Source organism: Calonectris borealis, chromosome W (genome assembly GCF_964195595.1).
Source record: "Calonectris borealis chromosome W, bCalBor7.hap1.2, whole genome shotgun sequence".
Classification (NCBI taxonomy): domain Eukaryota; kingdom Metazoa; phylum Chordata; class Aves; order Procellariiformes; family Procellariidae; genus Calonectris; species Calonectris borealis.
The window spans coordinates 37544598-37562441 of record NC_134351.1 but is presented as its reverse complement, the minus strand read 5'-3'; the positions used below and the strand labels follow the sequence as shown (position 1 = coordinate 37562441).

At 46.1% G+C, this 17844-nt stretch overlaps 1 protein-coding gene across 1 annotated transcript in view; it reads left to right on the top strand.

The window, feature by feature from the left end:
* The first annotated feature begins 3243 nt into the window (after positions 1–3243).
* Positions 3244–17844, top strand: part of LOC142074905 (collagen and calcium-binding EGF domain-containing protein 1-like) — a 181395-nt gene continuing 166794 nt past the window's right edge. The window contains exons 1-2 of the mRNA XM_075135870.1: positions 3244–3344; positions 3463–3543. Coding sequence (XP_074991971.1) covers positions 3244–3344; positions 3463–3543 — 182 coding nt within the window. The remainder of the gene's footprint in view (positions 3345–3462; positions 3544–17844) is intronic.

Here is a 17844-nt window from a genome sequence, read left to right as displayed (position 1 = left end):
CAATAACTGGTTACTTGCTTTTTTAATTGAAGCAGATGGAAAATGCACTGATGAAAATGTCAGTTGTAAACAGATTAAGAAAAATCAGAGTGATACATCTTTAAAAAAAATAACCCCAAAACAAAACCCCAAAAAACCAAAACCCAACACCACCCCCCACTCCAAAACATGATGTTCATAATATTTTTAAAGGTGGGGGTAGGAAGTAGGGAAAAATAATCTTCTATGTTCAGGATCACCATTAAACTTTCAACCCTCTCTGTGCATTTGTACTGAGCCTAATACAACAGGCTCTGACTGAGCTCTATGAGTAGTAGGATAATATTATAGCTGTTTGAGATCTTGTGAGCTCTTCATGGATGCAAATGACCTCAGTGTATTTCTAAAGAGTCAGGGTTGCCCTGTACACCCTTTTCCTCCTGTTCTGCAGTATGCAGAGGTTGTGCCTTTCCACTGTGGAAATGGGCTTCTGAAAGAGCCTCTTCTGAGGTGGCGATCAAAGTTTGCTTCTGAGATATTCCAGTTACCAGCAAAATCCAGAAAAGAAACTTGAATTTGTATTATTAATTTAACAACATCATTATGAATGAACTGGAGGAAACAATGCATTTTCCTATGTAAACGGTATAAATAAAACTTCTGACAAGCACTTTACTACATTGATTTCCTCATTCTTTTCTTTGAGAGCATTCTAAAATTTAGTGTGCAGCTTAATAAACTTCATACATGCTTGAGTTGGGCAAGTCAAACTAACATAACCCTGCACAAGGAAAAGCGTCCCTTGCACAAGAAATCACTTTCTGCTTATTTACTATATATGAAAACAGTCCCAGATCATTCCTTCCCTGAGGCAACAGGAACATTTCAGTGTTTCCTTAACCACTGCCACCTTTCAACACTTTCCAGGAAGCAAGCCTTGTTCTCAGGATGGCCCTGGCTGCATGGTCATTAAAGCTGAGATGAAGCTGATGAAGCAAAATGATGAAACCCTCAACTTTAATGTATTCAGCGGTAATAGGGTTACCAACTGCAAAGTATGGATATTATTGCATGGTGCTGTTTAACCTCTCTTTTCTATCTACTATTGATCACACTTAAATTCTTTTGAATATAAAACTTTGGGGCCTGGTTTAGCAAAGAGTTGAGTACAGGATTAGCTTCACCTGCAGATTGCCTTGTTTAAATTAACAAGGCTGTTTGCATGAGTTAAATAAAAACATATGTAAGCTGCTATAATATTTTTAATTAAAAAGATAGTACAGTGCTATGTGGGTGGCAGGCATTAAAGAAAAGGCAGAGAGCTGAGTTAAGCAATTCAGGTAGTGAATCAGATCTGCACTGAATGGCAAAAGTTCTGGAGAAAACTTTTTGGAGGCATACTTATTCCAGGCCTATATAGGGATCCTTTTAAAATCAGAGTCCTTCTGAAGTCATGACACTTGGGTAAGGGTTGGAAATCATCCAAAGGATTTCGGTTCTGTGCTCAGGTATGATTCAATTTCTAAAAAAATAGAGCTTTTTGGAAGGACTGTGACCGCTTCTGGAATGTGGTAAATTAAATCCTTTGTTATCTATAGACAGACATCACAGGGGTTACAGCAGTGCAAACCTCTTTGTTTCAGACCTTGTCACTGGATACTTTCCACTTGGGGTGGGAGGGTAAAGAACACAGTGTAGAGATAGGTGTCTCCTGAGCATTTGGATCCAAGCACCCAGGTCCTGCTTTTGTTCCTGTTATCTCCCAATCAGGAGTGGCTGTGTGAGAGAGACTGAGGGCTTAGCCCTGCGAGAAACACCCATGGTTTTCTCTGGCTTCAAGACAGCAAGTCCTGTCTTTGCTTACTCATTATTTGTATAAAGGAAAAGAAGTAATTACGAAGGAATAAACATCCAAAACATCCTCTCAACAGCAAAAGCAAAAACAAGTGGGGAAAAAAATCTGCCATGCAGAATTCCTTTGCTTAACTGAGCACAGGAATAGAAAGAATATGCAGCGGCACCTAGAGTGGAGAAATACCTTGAAGTTGGCAGTTCACAGTGCATACAGCAGACCGTGGTGACAGCAGATGCTGCGCAAGTCAGGGAAAGCCCTAGAGTTTCCCAAGTAAGAGTCCATCTATCATTAGTCGTCTTCTGGGTACCGAACAACATACCAAAGGGATTAACAGCTCAATCATAGCTGATTCATATATGGGGATCTGCATTATTATTTTTTTAACTATTAGGGTCTTCCTGTTACAGACAGGGGAAACTGAGGCATGGAGCGGTGAAGTGACTTGTTCAAATGTTGCCTGTAGCAGAGCAAAAAATAGAAGGCGGGTTGCTCGAGTTCTCTTGCACCCCTTTATTACTTCTGTGCTGGTTTAGTCTAGGAGTTACAATTTGTTACTTGCATATCCCTGACTTTTCCGGCTGTAATAATATATGAGTACAATCTGTTGCTCACATATCCCTGATTTTTCTGGCTGTAAAATGAGATTATTTATACTACAGGTGAAAGTGCTAGTAAGGCTGACTTGCACACCCTTGTTTCCCTGAAGCCTTTCATACTTGTAGGAAGTTTTGTGGTGATCAAAGCTAATGCATTGGCCAAACACTTTGCAAAGGCATCGTCATTTTGCAGGTTTGCTCCCCTGGTTCCAGGCAGTTTAACCATGAAAATGATATGATACAACGGGCCAGACCTGATGCACTATTTTATCAAAGTCTGTTGTCGCTAATCTCCTTTTTATGAATGGCGGGGAAGTGGCAGCTGTACACAAAAGGATAAACAACTGTCGCAGCAGAGATGCTTTGAACTGCTCTGTTCCTTTGGGAAAGGGATTTAAGATAAAGCCGAATCTGGAAAGCATCAGTGACGGTGCACCAAGAGCCGCTTATCAACCCCACGGTTTCGGACCTTTCCCTTTCCATCACTTTCTGCCCCGCTCACCCTGGGGCGGGCACCCCCTGCATCTTTCCCCGTGCTCCCTGCAGCCGGGGGGGCCGGGGGGGGTTGGTGTCCCCCCACCCCCGCCGCACATCTGCCGCGACCCCGCCACATCTGGCTGCCTCCCTGCCTTGCCCCGCCGCGAGGCCGCATCTGCTGGCACATCTGGGCGGGCGTGGCCCCTCCCCGCGGGCACATCTGGCGGCCGCGGGGGACGGCCCTCCGCCGGGGCGGGAGGAGCGGCGGGTCGGCGCAGCCCCGCCGCCGGCCGGGGCGGGCCGAGCCGGCGCGGCGCGCAGGGGAGAGGTGGCCCGATGGGGCGGCCGGCCGGTAGCCTGGCCCCGCTCCGGCTGCTGCTGCTCCTGGCGCTGAGGCACGCCTGGACCTACCGGGAAGAGCCACAGGACAGCGACAGGTGGGTGTTTCCCCACCGCGGACCCCCGTGCTCCTGTTTCTGTGCGTTTCCTCCTCATCCACCACCTTCTTTTGCTTTTTTCTCCCTTTTTCTAATAATCCGACTCTCCGCCTTGCAGGGAGGTTTGCTCCGAGAACAAAATCGCCACCACCCGGTACCCCTGCCTGAAGCCCACGGGCGAGCTCACCACCTGCTTCAGGTGAGCGCCGCGGCCGCGCGGGGGGGCGCGGAGCCGCGGGACACACGCGTTGCCGCAGCTCGGGGCTCGCTGCCCGCGGGGAAGGCGCCGCGCCGCCCCGGGGGGGCGGAGTGCGGGAGACACACGCGTGTTGGTGGCAGGCGCGGGGGCCGCAGACGTTTACATTTAGGTAGATGAATCATACCCTCAGAATGAGTAACTTCTTCAGCAACCAGCTCTGGGGGAGACTTCGGCAAAGGCCTCTCAAATTAAGTAAGATGAATCCAACCCTGATTTTTCATTTTTCAGCTGTGTATTTGAGAAACATCATCTGTTTTCAGAAGAATTTTAAAGCTGTTTTAATGATGACAAATGTCCCAGAACAGTTGACAGTAGATGTGCTTTTGGAGAAATATACACAAAGTATGAGCACACACGTATCCCTTTACTGATGTCCTCTGATTAGTCCCATCCTCACAGATGAGATGTTTCATCTACGAAAGCTGCTTCTTGTGAGAGGTTACTTTATGAAGGTGACTCTGCTCTGCCTGTGTGTGTATGCATGCGTGTGCCAGGCAGCCACTTATGTATACCAAAAATGCGATAAAAGGCACATTGATGCTTGTGAAAAGTGTTGCAGAGATCTTCCATTTCTTCCCAGAACATTTTCTGTTTGGCATAAATACCAGAGAGCTGTAGATGCATGGTGCAGCAGTGTTGTGCCTCATTGTCCTGGTTCCGGCTGGGACAGGGTTAACTTTCTTCCCAGTAGCTTGGGGGGTGTGCGCTGTGTTTTGGGTTTAGTGTGAAAGGAGCGTTCATGGCCCATTGATGCTTTAGCTGTTGCTGGGTGATGCTTGCACCGGGAGGGGGGAGAACAGCCGGGGTGGTTGACTCAGCTGGCCAATGGGGTATTCTATACCATGTGATATCATGCTCAGTATAAAAACCAGGTGTGTGGGGGGGCTCACCCCCCGTTCGTGACACGCGGTCGGTGAGCGGTTGCGTTGTGCATTGCCTGCTTTATGTATTCTGTTATTGTTGTTGTTCTCATTGTTATTATTACTGTTCTACTTAGTTTTCTTTCAATTATTAAACTGTTTTTATCTCAACCCGGGAGCTTTCCTACTTGTGCCCTCCCGATTCTCTCCCCCATCCCACTGGAGTGGGGGGTGAGCGAGCGGCTGCGTGGGGTTTATTTTTTTGCTGGCTGGGGTTAAACCACGACACTCATTCACGTGCTCAGGGCTCATTCATGCCCTCCAGCAGCCACAGCCACCTGGGAAGGTGTCACGCCACTGCCCAGTTCTCAGCAGCAGTGTTAGCATCCTTAGGGCCCCTGGGAAGGGCTGTGTGAGGATTAGAGACCACCCTTCCCTGCTTCCCTTATCTTCTCCTCTCCCTGTGAAGGTGAGGCAGAGTCTTTTAAGCAGCTCTGTAGCACACAGCACTTTTTGGAGAGAGGCAGTGTGTAGGTTTTGCAGGGAAGGAGAGTACTTGGTTGAACCTGCAGTGTTTCTCTGTTTTGGGAGCAGAGCACTGGGGTGACCAAGGTTGTGCTGAGCGGGGAGTTACTGAAGAAAAAAGCCAGAGTAGGAGGTGCATAAAGCGGCACACACGTGACCATCCTGCTAGTTACTGCATGTCCCAAGATCCGTCTGAGCAAAGTGGGTCTGCTTCGTGTGTAATGGATGAGGACTTCACAGGCTCCACCGCATGCTGCAGACCACCATGCAAAGAAAGCAGGACTATGTCTGGCTGCCAAGTCCCACTTGTACTTCCTTTCATCCTTGCTGAGGTACTTCTGACCTTTGGGCTCTGGTTGTGTTGAGCCCTCCCTCCCTCCCCCCCCCAGCTCTCCCCCCGCAAAGTCCCAAGCAGTATTCACCATCCTGAACAAGCACAGACTGTGAATGAGCGTTTCCAAATCACTGCATTGCACCCTAGGTTGTTTTGGCTCATATTTCAAATCTTTTCTGTATCTATGACTGCTAGGACTGCCTTACTTTAAAAAAGAAAAAATCAATTTCCATGTAATCATGCGTTTTCAAGGTCTAGCCTTTAGGATCGGGTGAGGAGGGCTCCATCCCCCTCTCTGCAATGTCTCTCTCTTTCACGATGTCCATTTCACAAGAGCAGGGCAGCATCTTGGAAATGGAGGTGTGCGGCTCAGCAGAACAGCTTTTCACAGAGGACATACCTGTGCTGTGGTGCGCTGCTGGTCCTGCCCCTCTGAGGTATGTAACACTGATGTGGACCAGCAGCATCATCCATCCGTGATGATGAACCTTAGGGGAAGAGCAGCATCCCCATTGCTCCTGGTAGCAAGGTGCGCTTCTAGCAGGCATGTGGGAATAACCTTGGCAGAACGTGTTTTAATTTAAGATTCATTAATATTTCAAGGTTGAAGTTGATAACAAGATGACAGGAAACACGTGCAAGTGTTGACTAAGCCTGTGGTGCCTCGAGGTGGGTCTTGTTTCGTAGGACATTCAGATACTTTAGAATTTGGTTTTCAAATCTGGAATGACAGTGAACATTTAAAAAACTTCAGCTGGAACAGAACTCAGCTGTGGCTTTAGGCAATTTTCACTTCAGATTTCTGAGAAACTTGATTTTGGTGTTCTAATATTTATTCTTAGAAAATTTCATTTTTTTCTTTTCCTAGACGGTTTTTCACGGTATTTCATAATGACAATAGTTATGAATAATATAGTAATTTAAATACATTGTTAGCGATAGTTTAAAAAGTTAGTTAATGTCAACTGCTATTTACTATTAGCATACACACCTAATTTCTTTTCTAGGTCAAAGTATCTTTTGTGTAGAAATTAAACAAAATGTCACAAAATTTATCTCATGTCATAACATGCCAGGCATAAGACAACATGCACCACTACTAATGATCTGCTGTACAATTAGTTAAATAAAAAAAGAAATAAATTTGAAGTCAGATGTCAAAATTCCTGAGCAAAATTAGTTTTCCAAAGCATAAATTCTTGACTGAAAGCAATTTCATCCTTTTTTTCCTCCTGCTGAGATTTTTCATGAAAATCAGCATGTTTGCAGAGCACTTCAATAAAAATAGCATCTTTTCATCACAAAAAATATTTCTTGATTTTTTTAAGTTTTTTTTTTAAACCAGATTTACTCATGAATAAAGATGAGCCAAATGCAGGGCCAAGCCAAAAGCAGGGCCAAGCACTGAGAATATATTGGCATTTCTCTGTGGTCATAGCAACCTTGTACATAATTAGATGTATTTTTCCTTTTTGAATGTGTGCAGTCTGGCCCTTGGGTTAGTTTGTTTTGTATTTTTTAAAATGTTCTCTGTATTTATTTTCATAAGAGTACAGAGGAACAGATGCAAAAAGCAGTTGGAGCTTGTACAACATAAGGAATTGGATGGATGGTCGCACTCAAAGAGTTGCAGTCAACGGCTCAACGTGCAGGTGGAGATCAGTGATGAGTGGTGTCCCTCAGGGGTCCGTATTGGGACCAGTATTATTTAACATCTTTGTCGGGGACATGGATAGTGAGATTGAGTGCACCCTCAGCAAGTTTGCAGATGACACCAAGCTGAGTGGTGCAGCTGATTCGCCAGAGGGAAGGGATGCCATCCAGAGGAACCTTGACAGGTGTCGTGGTTTAACTTGGTGTTGGACTGTTGCATCCTGAAGCCAGTTCTGATGTCAGTATTGCTGTGCTTGTACGGTTTTATCATTGTTGCACTTTGCTTGGTTTCATTGGAGTTAGTTCATTCTTCATTAATCTGGGTGATTTTTAATGCAATACCACTGGTAGCAACCATAGAAATAATGATATACAATATCATATAACAATTGACATCATAAAATTCAGTTCATTGGCTATTTTCACCCAAAATCAAATCCCCTTGAGGTACACACCGGACCTCCCCATCCTTTCGCATTACCCACCAAGTGCACCCAGGTCCTTGAGCAAAAGCAATCCCACGGATGGGTTTTCCCTTGCCAGAGGCAGGAGTAACCCAGACTGTCTTCCCCAGCATATTTCTTATGTGCACGACAGGGACTTTATCTCCATCTACAGTACAGAAGAGTTTTGATTGGGCAGGGCCAGCTCGATTGAAAGATCCCCTAGTGTTGACTAACCAGGTGGCTTTTGCTAAATGTGTATCCCAATGCTTGAATGTCCCACCACCCATTGCTCTCAGCGTAGTCTTTAGCAGCCTGTTGTATCGTTCGATTTTCCCGGAGGCTGGTGCATGGTAGGGGATGTGATAGACCCACTCAATGCCATGCTCGTTGGCCCAGGTGTCTATGAGGGTGTTTCAGAAATGAGTCCCGTTGTCTGACTCAATTCTTTCTGGGGTGCCATGTCGCCATAGGACTTGCTTTTCAAGGCCCAGGATGGTGTTCCGGGCGGTGGCATGGGGCACAGGATATGTTTCCAGCCACCTGGTGGTTGCTTCCACCATAGTGAGCACACAGCGCTTGCCTTGGCAGACTTGTGGGAGTGTGATATAATCAGTCTGCCAGGCCTCCCCATATTTATATTTCAACTATCGTCCTCCATACCAGAGAGGCTTTACTCGCTTGGCTTGCTTGATTGCAGCGCATGTTTCACATTCATGGATAACCTGTGCAATAGCGTCCACGGTCAAGTCCACCCCTCGATCACGAGCCCATCTATATGTTGCATCTCTTCCTTGATGGCCTGAGGTGTTATGGGCCCACTGAGCTATAAACAGTTCACCCTTATGTTGCCAGTCCAGATCCACCTGAGCCACTTCAATCTTAGCAGCCTGGTCCACCTGCTGGTTGTTTTGGTGTTCTTCAGTGGCCCGACTCTTGGGTACGTGAGCATCTACGTGACGTACTTTTACAGCCAGGTTCTCTACCCAGGCAGCAATATCTTTCTCCAACGTGGCAGCCCAGATGGGTTTCCCTCTGCGCTGCCAGTTGTTCTGCTTCCATTGCTGCAACCACCCCCATAAAGATAAAGTACTGGCCATTTTTCTCATTGAGCAATCTCCAAAGCCAGCTGGATGGCTTTCACCTCTGCAAACTGGCTCAATTCACCTTCTCCTTCAGCAGTTTCTGCAACTTGTCATATAGGACTCCATACAGCAGCCTTCCACCTCCGATGCTTTCCCACAAGGCGACAGGACCCATCAGTGAACAGGGCATATTGCTTCTTATTTTCTGGTAGTTTGTTAGACAGTGGGGCCTCTTCAGCACGTGTCACCTCCTCCTCTGGCGATATTCCAAAATCTTTGCCTTCTGGCCAGTTCGTGATCACCTCCAAGATTCCTGGGTGACTGGGGTTTCCTATTTGGGCCCGTTGTGTGATCAGCGTGACCCACTTACTCCACGTAGCATCGGTTGCATGATGTGTAGAGGGGACCCTCCCCTTGAACATCCAGCCCAGCACCGGCAGTCGGGGTGCCAGGAGGAGCTGTGCTTCAGTACCAACCACTTCCGAAGCAGCTTGAATCCCTTCATATGCTGCCAATATCTCCTTCTCAGTTGGAGTGTAGCGGGCCTCGGATCCTCTGTATCCCCGACTCCAGAACCCTAAGGGTCGACCTCGAGTCTCCCCTGGTGCTTTCTGCCAGAGGCTCCAGGTAGGGCCATTCTCCCCGGCTGTGGTGTAGAGCACATTTTTTACATCTTGTGCTGCCCAGACTGGCCCAAGGGCTACTGCATGAACTATCTCCCGTTTAGTTTGTTCAAAGGCTTGTCGTTGCTCAGGGCCCCATTTGAAGTCGTTCTTCTTCCTGGTCACTTGATAGAGAGGGCTTACAATCAGGCTGTAATCTGGAATATGCATTCTCCAAAAGCCCACAACGCCTAAGAAAGCTTGTGTTTCCTTTTTGCTAGTTGGTGGGGACATGGCTGTTATTTTGTTGATCACAACCATTGGGATCTGACGACGTCCATCTTGCCATTTTATTCCTAAACACTGGATCTCCTGTGCAGGTCCCTTGACCTTACTTTGTTTTATGGCAATACCGGCCTTCAGAAGGATTTGAATTATTTTCTTCCCTTTCTCAAAAACTTCCTCTGCTGTGTTGCCCCACACGGTGATGTCATCAATGTACTGCAGGTGTTCTGGAGCCTCACCCTGTTCCAGTGCGGTGTGGATCAGTCCATGGCAAATGGTAGGGCTGTGTTTCCACCCCTGGGGCAGGCGGTTCCAGGTGTACTGGACGCCCCTCCAAGTGAAAGCAAACTGTGGCCTGCACTCTGCCGCCAAAGGGATTGAGAAGAACGCATTAGCGATATCCATTGTGGCGTACCACTTGGCTGCCTTTGACTCCAGTTTGTATTGAAGTTCTAGCATGTCCGGCACGGCAGCACTCAGTGGCGGCGTGACTTCGTTCAGGCCACGGTAGTCTACTGTTAGTCTCCACTCTCCATTGGACTTTCGCACTGGCCATATGGGACTGTTAAAGGGTGAGTCTTGCTGATCACTCCTTGGCTCTCCAGTCGACGAATCAGCTTATGGATGGGAATCAAGGAGTCTCGGTTGGTGCGATATTGCTGCCGGTGCACTGTTGTGGTGGCGATTGGTACCTGCTGTTCTTCAACCCTCAGCAACCCCACAACAGAAGGGTCCTCCGAGAGACCAGGCAAGGTGGACAGCTGTTTAGTTTCCTCCATCTCCAGGGCAGCTATACCAAAAGCCCACCGGTACCCTTTTGGGTCCTTGAAATACCCTCTCCTGAGGTAGTCTATGCCAAGGATGCACGGAGCCTCTGGGCCAGTCACAATGGGGTGCTTCTGCCACTCGTTCCCGGTTAGGCTCACTTTGGCCTCCAATACAGTTAACTCTTGGGATCCCCCTGTCACTCCAGAAATACAAATGGGTTCTGCCCCTTCATAGCTTGATGGCATCAGGGTACACTGTGCACCGGTGTCTACGAGAGCCTTATACTCCTGTGGGTCTGATGTGCCAGGCCATCGAATCCACACAGTCCAGTAAACCCAGTTGTCCCTTTCCTGCACCTGGCCGGAGGCAGGGCCCCTCTAGTTCTGGTCATAGTATCCGTTTCTCACTTCTTGCAAACGCGAGTCCAGAATTTGATTCATTACAATCCAAAGTAAGATCAGCCCTTCTACTCTGTCTGGGGAACTGTGCACTGGAAACTGGACCATCGTGAGACAGGTTTTTCCTGACAACTGGAGCAGCGTTTTTCCTGGGAGAACCCCCTTGTGTCATTGTTTTTCCTTGCAACTCACATACCCATGCCTCTAGGGTCAAGGTAGGTTTTCCATCCCACTGCCTCATGTCCTCTCCGTGGTCACGCAGGTAAAACCACAGGGTGCCCCGTGGTGTGTACTTTCTATATCCTCTCTCTTGAGGAGAAAAACGCTGACTCCTAATGGCTGAGATACTGGTCCGTACAGGTGGAGAACAGGACATATCCTCTTTGAGTTGCTGGACCTCCCGGGACAGTTTCTCCACCACCGAGACAAGGGAGAAGGAGATAGTTTCTTCATATTCCCGGAGTCTGCTAACCACGTCATCCACCATTGGTGCTTCTTCCTCTTTCCAGGACAGTACTGCCAACGAACTGGCATACGACGCTGGTGCGCTCCATACCAACTTCCGTCACATGGGTCGCGTGCACTGGACTTCATCTGGATCTTTGGGCGTTTGGTCGTTGTCCAGGTCACTATAAACCACCTCCAGCACGCCTCATTCTCTCAGGTACTGGATACCTCTCTCCATAGTGGTCCATTTGCCTAGGCGATATATAACATCTTCCTTGAAGGGATACCTTTCCTTCACGCCTGACAGCAGTCGCCTCCAGAGGCTGAGGACCTGCGTCCCTTTTCCAATTGCTTTGTCAATGCCCCCTTCCCTAGCAAGGGATCCCAGCTGTTTGGCTTCCTTCCCCTCTAATTCCAGGCTACTGGCCCCATTATCCCAGCATTGGAGCAGCCAGGTAACAATATGCTCGCCTGGACGACGGCTGAAATCTTTCCGCACACCTCGCAACTCACCCAGGGATAGGGATCGGGTGGTTTCTGTCTCATTTATGAGTTCTTTCTCTTCCCCTCCTCGTGATGGCCCTGCTTTTCCATCATCCCTTTCTAAACGACCTGACTTCCGCTTCCAAGATTTCCTTTTCTGTACAGGGGCAACGGATACCAGCAAGGGTTGGTCCTCTGGTTCAGCTGTAGTGACTGTTGCCGGGGTTTGAGTGGCTGCGGTACCTGTCGCGGGGGTTGGAGTACCTGCGGTGTCTGTTGCCGGGGTTTGAGTAGCCACAGTGCCTGTTGCGGGGGTTGGAGTAACTGCAGTGACTGTTGCCAGGGTTTGAGTAGCCACAGTGCCTGTTGCAGGGGTTGGAGTAACTGTAGTGACTGTCGCCGGGGTTTGAGTAGCCACAGTGCCTGTTGCGGGGGTTGGAGTAACTGCAGTGCCTGTCGCAGGGGTTTGAGTAGCCACCATGTCTGTTGCCGGGTTTGATCTCTGGACATTATTCCTGAATAGTTGTTTAACCCTAAACAAGGCCTGAACCACATTCAGGAGACATAGCAATATGAACATGCTTGTTTGAACATCCCAAGGATATTCAAAATTCTCAGGGAGTGTTGTGGTCAGCTTCATGAAGAGGACAGAAGAAAAAGGAGTTTCTGACGATATGGAAGGGAAGATGGACAAGTGGGAGAGAGTGTCCCATCCCGTCTCCCCCATAAATTCATTCTCCGAGGAGAAAAAAGTGTAATTACTAATAGTTTCTAAGAGGTGGTTCCCGAGGTACAGAGATGATGGCAGTGCTGAGTACAGATACCAGATTAGACTTACGACCAATGATTTTATCACATCATAAAACAGCAGCAAAATGATAATCTTGGGCCAGTTCCGAATAGTGATAAACAGCACAAAAGGGAACATATACTGCAAGCAAGGTATTACATAACCCAACATTGAGAGCCAGCCCCACAACTTTGACAGCCAATACATCAACATTGTGACCAATCAATATAATGAATGCTTATAACAAACTTTGTCTTAACATGCTTTGGTCAGATCTATCGTTATCTCAACCCTTCGAGCCCCACGTTGGGCACCAAAAAGGACTGTCGTGGTTTAACCTGGCAGGCAGCCAAATACCACGCAGCCGCTCTCTCACTCCCCCCGCCCCCCCCAGTGGGACGGGGAGAGAATCGGAAGGGTAAGAGTGAGAAAAACTCGTGGGTTGAGATAAAGACAGTTTAATAGAACAGAAAAGGGAAAATAATAATAATAATAATAATAATAATGATAGAATATACAAAATGAGTGATGCACAATGCAATTGCTCACCACCTGTGCTGACCGATAACCAAGTAGCAATCGCTACTTCCTGGATCACGCCTACCCTTCATATACTGAGCATGAAGTCACATGGATTGGGATACCCCGTTGGCCAGCTGGGCTAGCTGTCCTGGCTATGCTCCCTCCCAGCTTCTTCCAGAGCATGGAAGCTGAATGTCCTTGACTAGCCCTGCTAGCCAGGCTACTTAGCAACAACTGAAAACATCAGTGTGTTATCAACATTCTTCTCATACTAAATGCAAAACATAGCACTAGGAAGAAATTTAACCCTATCCCAGCTAAAACCAGGACAACAGGCTTGAGAGGCGGGCCCATGTGAACCTCATGAAGTTCAACAAGGCCAAGTGCAAGGTCCTGCTCCTGGGTCAGGGCAATCCCAAACGTGGATACAGGCTGGGGGATGAAGGGATGGAGAGCAGACCTGCGGAGAAGGACTTGGGGGTGTTGGTGGATGAAAAACTGAATATGAGCCAGCAATGTGCACTAGCAGCCCAGGAAGCCAACCGTATCCTGGGCTGCATCAAAAGAAGCGTGAACAGCAGGTCGAACGAGGTGATTCTGCCCCTCTACTCTGCTCTGGTGAGACCCCACCTGGAGTACTGCGTCCAGCTCTGGAGCCCCCAGTACAAGAAAGACATGGACGTTGTTGCGAATAAGTGGTTTAGAGGCCACTTAAAGAATCACCGTCAAAGAAATTAGCAGAAAGTGATTTTAATAGAGATTTATAAAGGTGCGACCTAATAGAATTCGATGGCAAGGTTCACTCTATTACTTACTACACGGGTGAAACATATAAAGGAAAATCATCTAAGGGTTTATATTTCAGGGACAGTCTAGGTTTCATTCACAATTTAGCAACACTTGAGTATCAACTAATCATTAACAAACTTTAGTAACGCCTAATCATTAACTATTCAATATTTGCAAAGTAGGTTAGTAAGTCTACTACAATCACAACTTAATTACAGATTATGCTTACTATTAGTTCACACACACAGAGAAACATATATATATATAAAAATATACAGAAGGTATACCTGTTAAAAATTCCCCTCGATTTCAGTGAAGAAATATTCACGTCGAATGTCTAGGCATTCCCTCTCAACGGGCGAAGGGTTGAGCTTCGAAAGGGACTCACCCAGGACCCAGTGGTCCTCCGAATATCGCAGGCCCGAAAGATCGCAAGCTCTGAGAGGCGTCCCACTCAGAGGGAGATGCTGGGTGCAGCCCGCTGCGGTCCAGGAGAGCTCAAAGGGCCTCACTTAGGACCACCGTTTATAGGTTTGCAAGATGGTTGGCTTTAGTCATCCATAAATTTGCACCCTGGCCACAGTCCCAGGTGGTAATTACTAAAAATTCTCAAGGTTTCGGTGTTGTTCTGCTGGACACCTGGGCCAGGCAGTAGGAGGATGTTCCCAGCCTCAGCTATGCAGAGTTTCTGATACAGTCAAGGGGCGCTCAACTGCCAGACTTCAATACACCAAGGCCGAGGTTTCATGGAAATTTCTGAGATCAACAAGCAGCCCAGATCAACAAGTGGCCCAGGGAAGAAAAGGGGGGGGTATGAATGCACCACCACAGACGTGCTCAAGCGGGTCCCTAGGAGGGCCATGATGATAATCAGGGGGCTGGAGCACCTCCCGTATGAGGACAGGCAGAGAGAGTTGGGGTGGTTTAGCCTGGAGAAGAGAAGGCTCTGGGGAAACCTTATTGCGGCCTTCCAGTACTTAAAGGGGGCCTACAGGAAAGATGGGGAGGGACTCTTTCTCAGGGAGTGTAGTGATAGGATGAGGGGTAACAGTTTTAAACTGAAAGAGGGTAGATTTAGATTAGATATTAGGAAGAAATTCTTTACTGTGAGCATGGTGAGGCACTGGAACAGGTTGCCCAGAGAAGCTGTGGATGCCCCCTCCCTGGAAGTGTTCAAGGTCAGGTTGGATGAGGCTTTGAGCAACCTGATCTAGTGGAAGGTATCCCTGCCCATGGCAGGGGGGTTGGAACTAGATGATCTTTAAGGTCCCATCCAACCCAAACCATCCTATGATTCTATATCTTTTCAGTGCAAACCTCATTTAAACTCTTGTATGTAACTGCACAAAGTACCTGGTACTAATGACCCCATCATGTATGTCCAGAGAATAAGTTCTGCAGATTTGTTGATAATGTAATATTCCAATTAGACTTTGAATTCATAGAATCATAGAATCATTAAGGTTGGAAAAGACCTCTAAGATCATTGAGTCCAACCGTCAACCCAACACCACCATGCCCACTAAACCATGTCCCTAAGCACCTCATCTACACGTCTTTTAAATACTTCCAGGGATGGTGACTCAACCACTTCCATGGGCAGCCTGTTCCAATGTTTAACGACTCTTTCAGTAAAGAAATTTTTCCTAATGTCCAATCTAAACCTCCCTTGGTGCAACTTGAGGCCATTTCCTCTCGTCTTATTGCTAGTTACTTGGGAGAAGAGACCAACACCCACCTCGCTACAACCTCCTTTCAGGTAGTTGTAGAGTGCGATGAGGTCTCCCCTCAGCCTCCTCTTCTCCAGACTAAACAGTCCCAGTTCCCTCAGCCGCTCCTCATAAGACTTGTGCTCCAGACCTCCAGAATTCCTACTGTCTGCAAAATTCATCAAATTTGATGAAATTTGGGCAGCATGAGAGTATGAGGCCCCAATTACATGTTACTGCCTTCTCCAGCTATTTGAATGTGATATTAACCTGTTTCACTCTCAGATAGAAATTTAAACAATTTGTTGGCATGTTAAATTACACGAATGTTGCTGCAGTTTTCTTCAGTGCTTCTGTGTGTTATCACTTGCATGTGACAATTCATTTTGTACATCTTAGCAGTAGTCCTTTTCATTACAGTCCTTCATTCATTTTCATTTTAAACAGTGCTACCGTACATTGTTGCCGTGGTCCAGAAGGAAAAGCAGCATCTGGAATGGGCATCCCCTCGTTTTATCTTGATAGTGTAGCTGTGTTCCCATAAGGGGATGGTAGTGGTTATGTCACTTCCAAGTTCAAGGAGGCTCAACATGTAATCTGGTACAATTTATTAATTGGAGTTGCCCCCTTTTTAAAAACCAGCAAAACTTGATCACCTAATTAATTATACATACTAACTGTTTATTAGGAGAGCTAAATATTATATTCAGTTAGAATTCAGCGAGAGCAGTGAAAATGATTCAGAGTGACAATATACAGACTTAACAGAAACATTTGCTAGTAGGAAGCTGTTTGTCAATCACCAGTTGTAGGAAGATTCAAGCATGAAACAGATGGGAAAATGAGAATATTTGTATCCCATGATTATGTAAATCTCTTTGTCTACTAGACACTTAAATATTGTTGCAAATTGACTTGAAAGAAATAGTTTTGCTCCTTTTCAGAATTTTTTGATAAAAATAAAGGACTAAATTAAGGAAACCAGCATGCATGAATCAGGCAGATGAAAATTTGAACCTGGATCTGCATATCCTGGAAGAACACTTTAGCTATTGCCTTCGTGGGCAAAGGGAAGATTTTTTTTTCTTTTATTCAGCTTAAACTATTAGTCTAATTCCCTCTCAACTTGCAAATAAAGTTGACTAAATTAGTTGACTAAACTGATTTTTTTTTAAACAAATAGACTATTGTGAGAGAAATTATCCATCTTTCTCTGACATCACGGTGAGCATTCTCTATTTCCTGCATCTTTTGCTAAAAGTGAAGTGTGTAAGTTCCTCAAGGAACAGATTATACCCTAATTCTGCGTGTGTAGCGACAGAGGCCATTCCTGCTCCTTCCTTCTGCGGGACCCACAGGGAGTAAGAGGCTGCTGGTGGTTTAGAATAAGAGTGCTTGGCAGAATAGTCCTAGCTAATGATGGTAAATAAAGGCCATGTTGTGGGGCTTAAATCTTGGCTTAGAACTTCATCAATAACTTTTTTTCTAGTATTTCACAAGCAAAAGGTCTTTTAAATAGGACGAATGCATTTCAATGTGGATTGTCAGCTGCTTCATCTGATAATTAGCAGCTACAAGTATTTTACATTTCAGGTTTTAAATTTTGCTGTGAAAGATTGCTCTACACTTCATAACAAAAAGACAATTCAAATGTCTTCATTCAAATTGCAAAGAGAATGCATATATACTTACACCCTACTTAATTCGGATGCTAACCAGAGATGGCATGCCTCAAAAAGCATTTCTTTGTACTCTCTTGAATGCTGATATTGCTGGTGGAGCCTACTATTTTTATAGACTGTATCATTTTGCACATTCTTAAAAGATAAAAGTAATTGCAAGTAAGTTGGATTGTAGCTGTTTCACAAAGATCAGCACTTTCACTAATATGCCCTTGGGGACCATATGCAATTCCTGGTTCCCAGATACTCAACGAGCATGTTGCAGAGCTTTCCAACCGGAAAACATTGCTGTATACAATTTTGAAGCTTTCAGCTGGAGTAAGCAAGGATGACATTTTGTCATCTTATCGTCTGACTTTTCTTTTTAGAGATTTCTTTTTTATTGTTGCTGTTGTGTTTCCTCTCTGAAGTTTTGCTGATCATTTCAGTTTTAATAGAATTGGAAAAGCCCCAATTGATATTATAATATTATAAACAATAAATTTATCTGATTAGAGCAAAGTACTGCTTAATCTCCAGTTATCTTGCAGGGAAATGCACTCCATGGTGGAATTTTGCTGAAAATTTAAGAGAGGATAAGATTTTGAATTTTGTTTTGGTTTTAGAAAACTAAACATACACAACAGCTGTAATTCCACAGCTGCCTGTCAGTCCTTAGTTTGATTCGATTTCCTTTGCTGTGATTGCCAAGGGAACAGATTGTTCTCACTTACTGTGATACATTGTGAATATCTGCTGGTTAAGAGTAACACCAATGCCACACATGTGTCTGTAGGTTTCCATACAGCATTTTGGTGGCCATGACTTTCTGGGTCACTTTGCTGTCTCAGGTCCTAAGGCTACGGATCTTAATTCTTACTGAATTT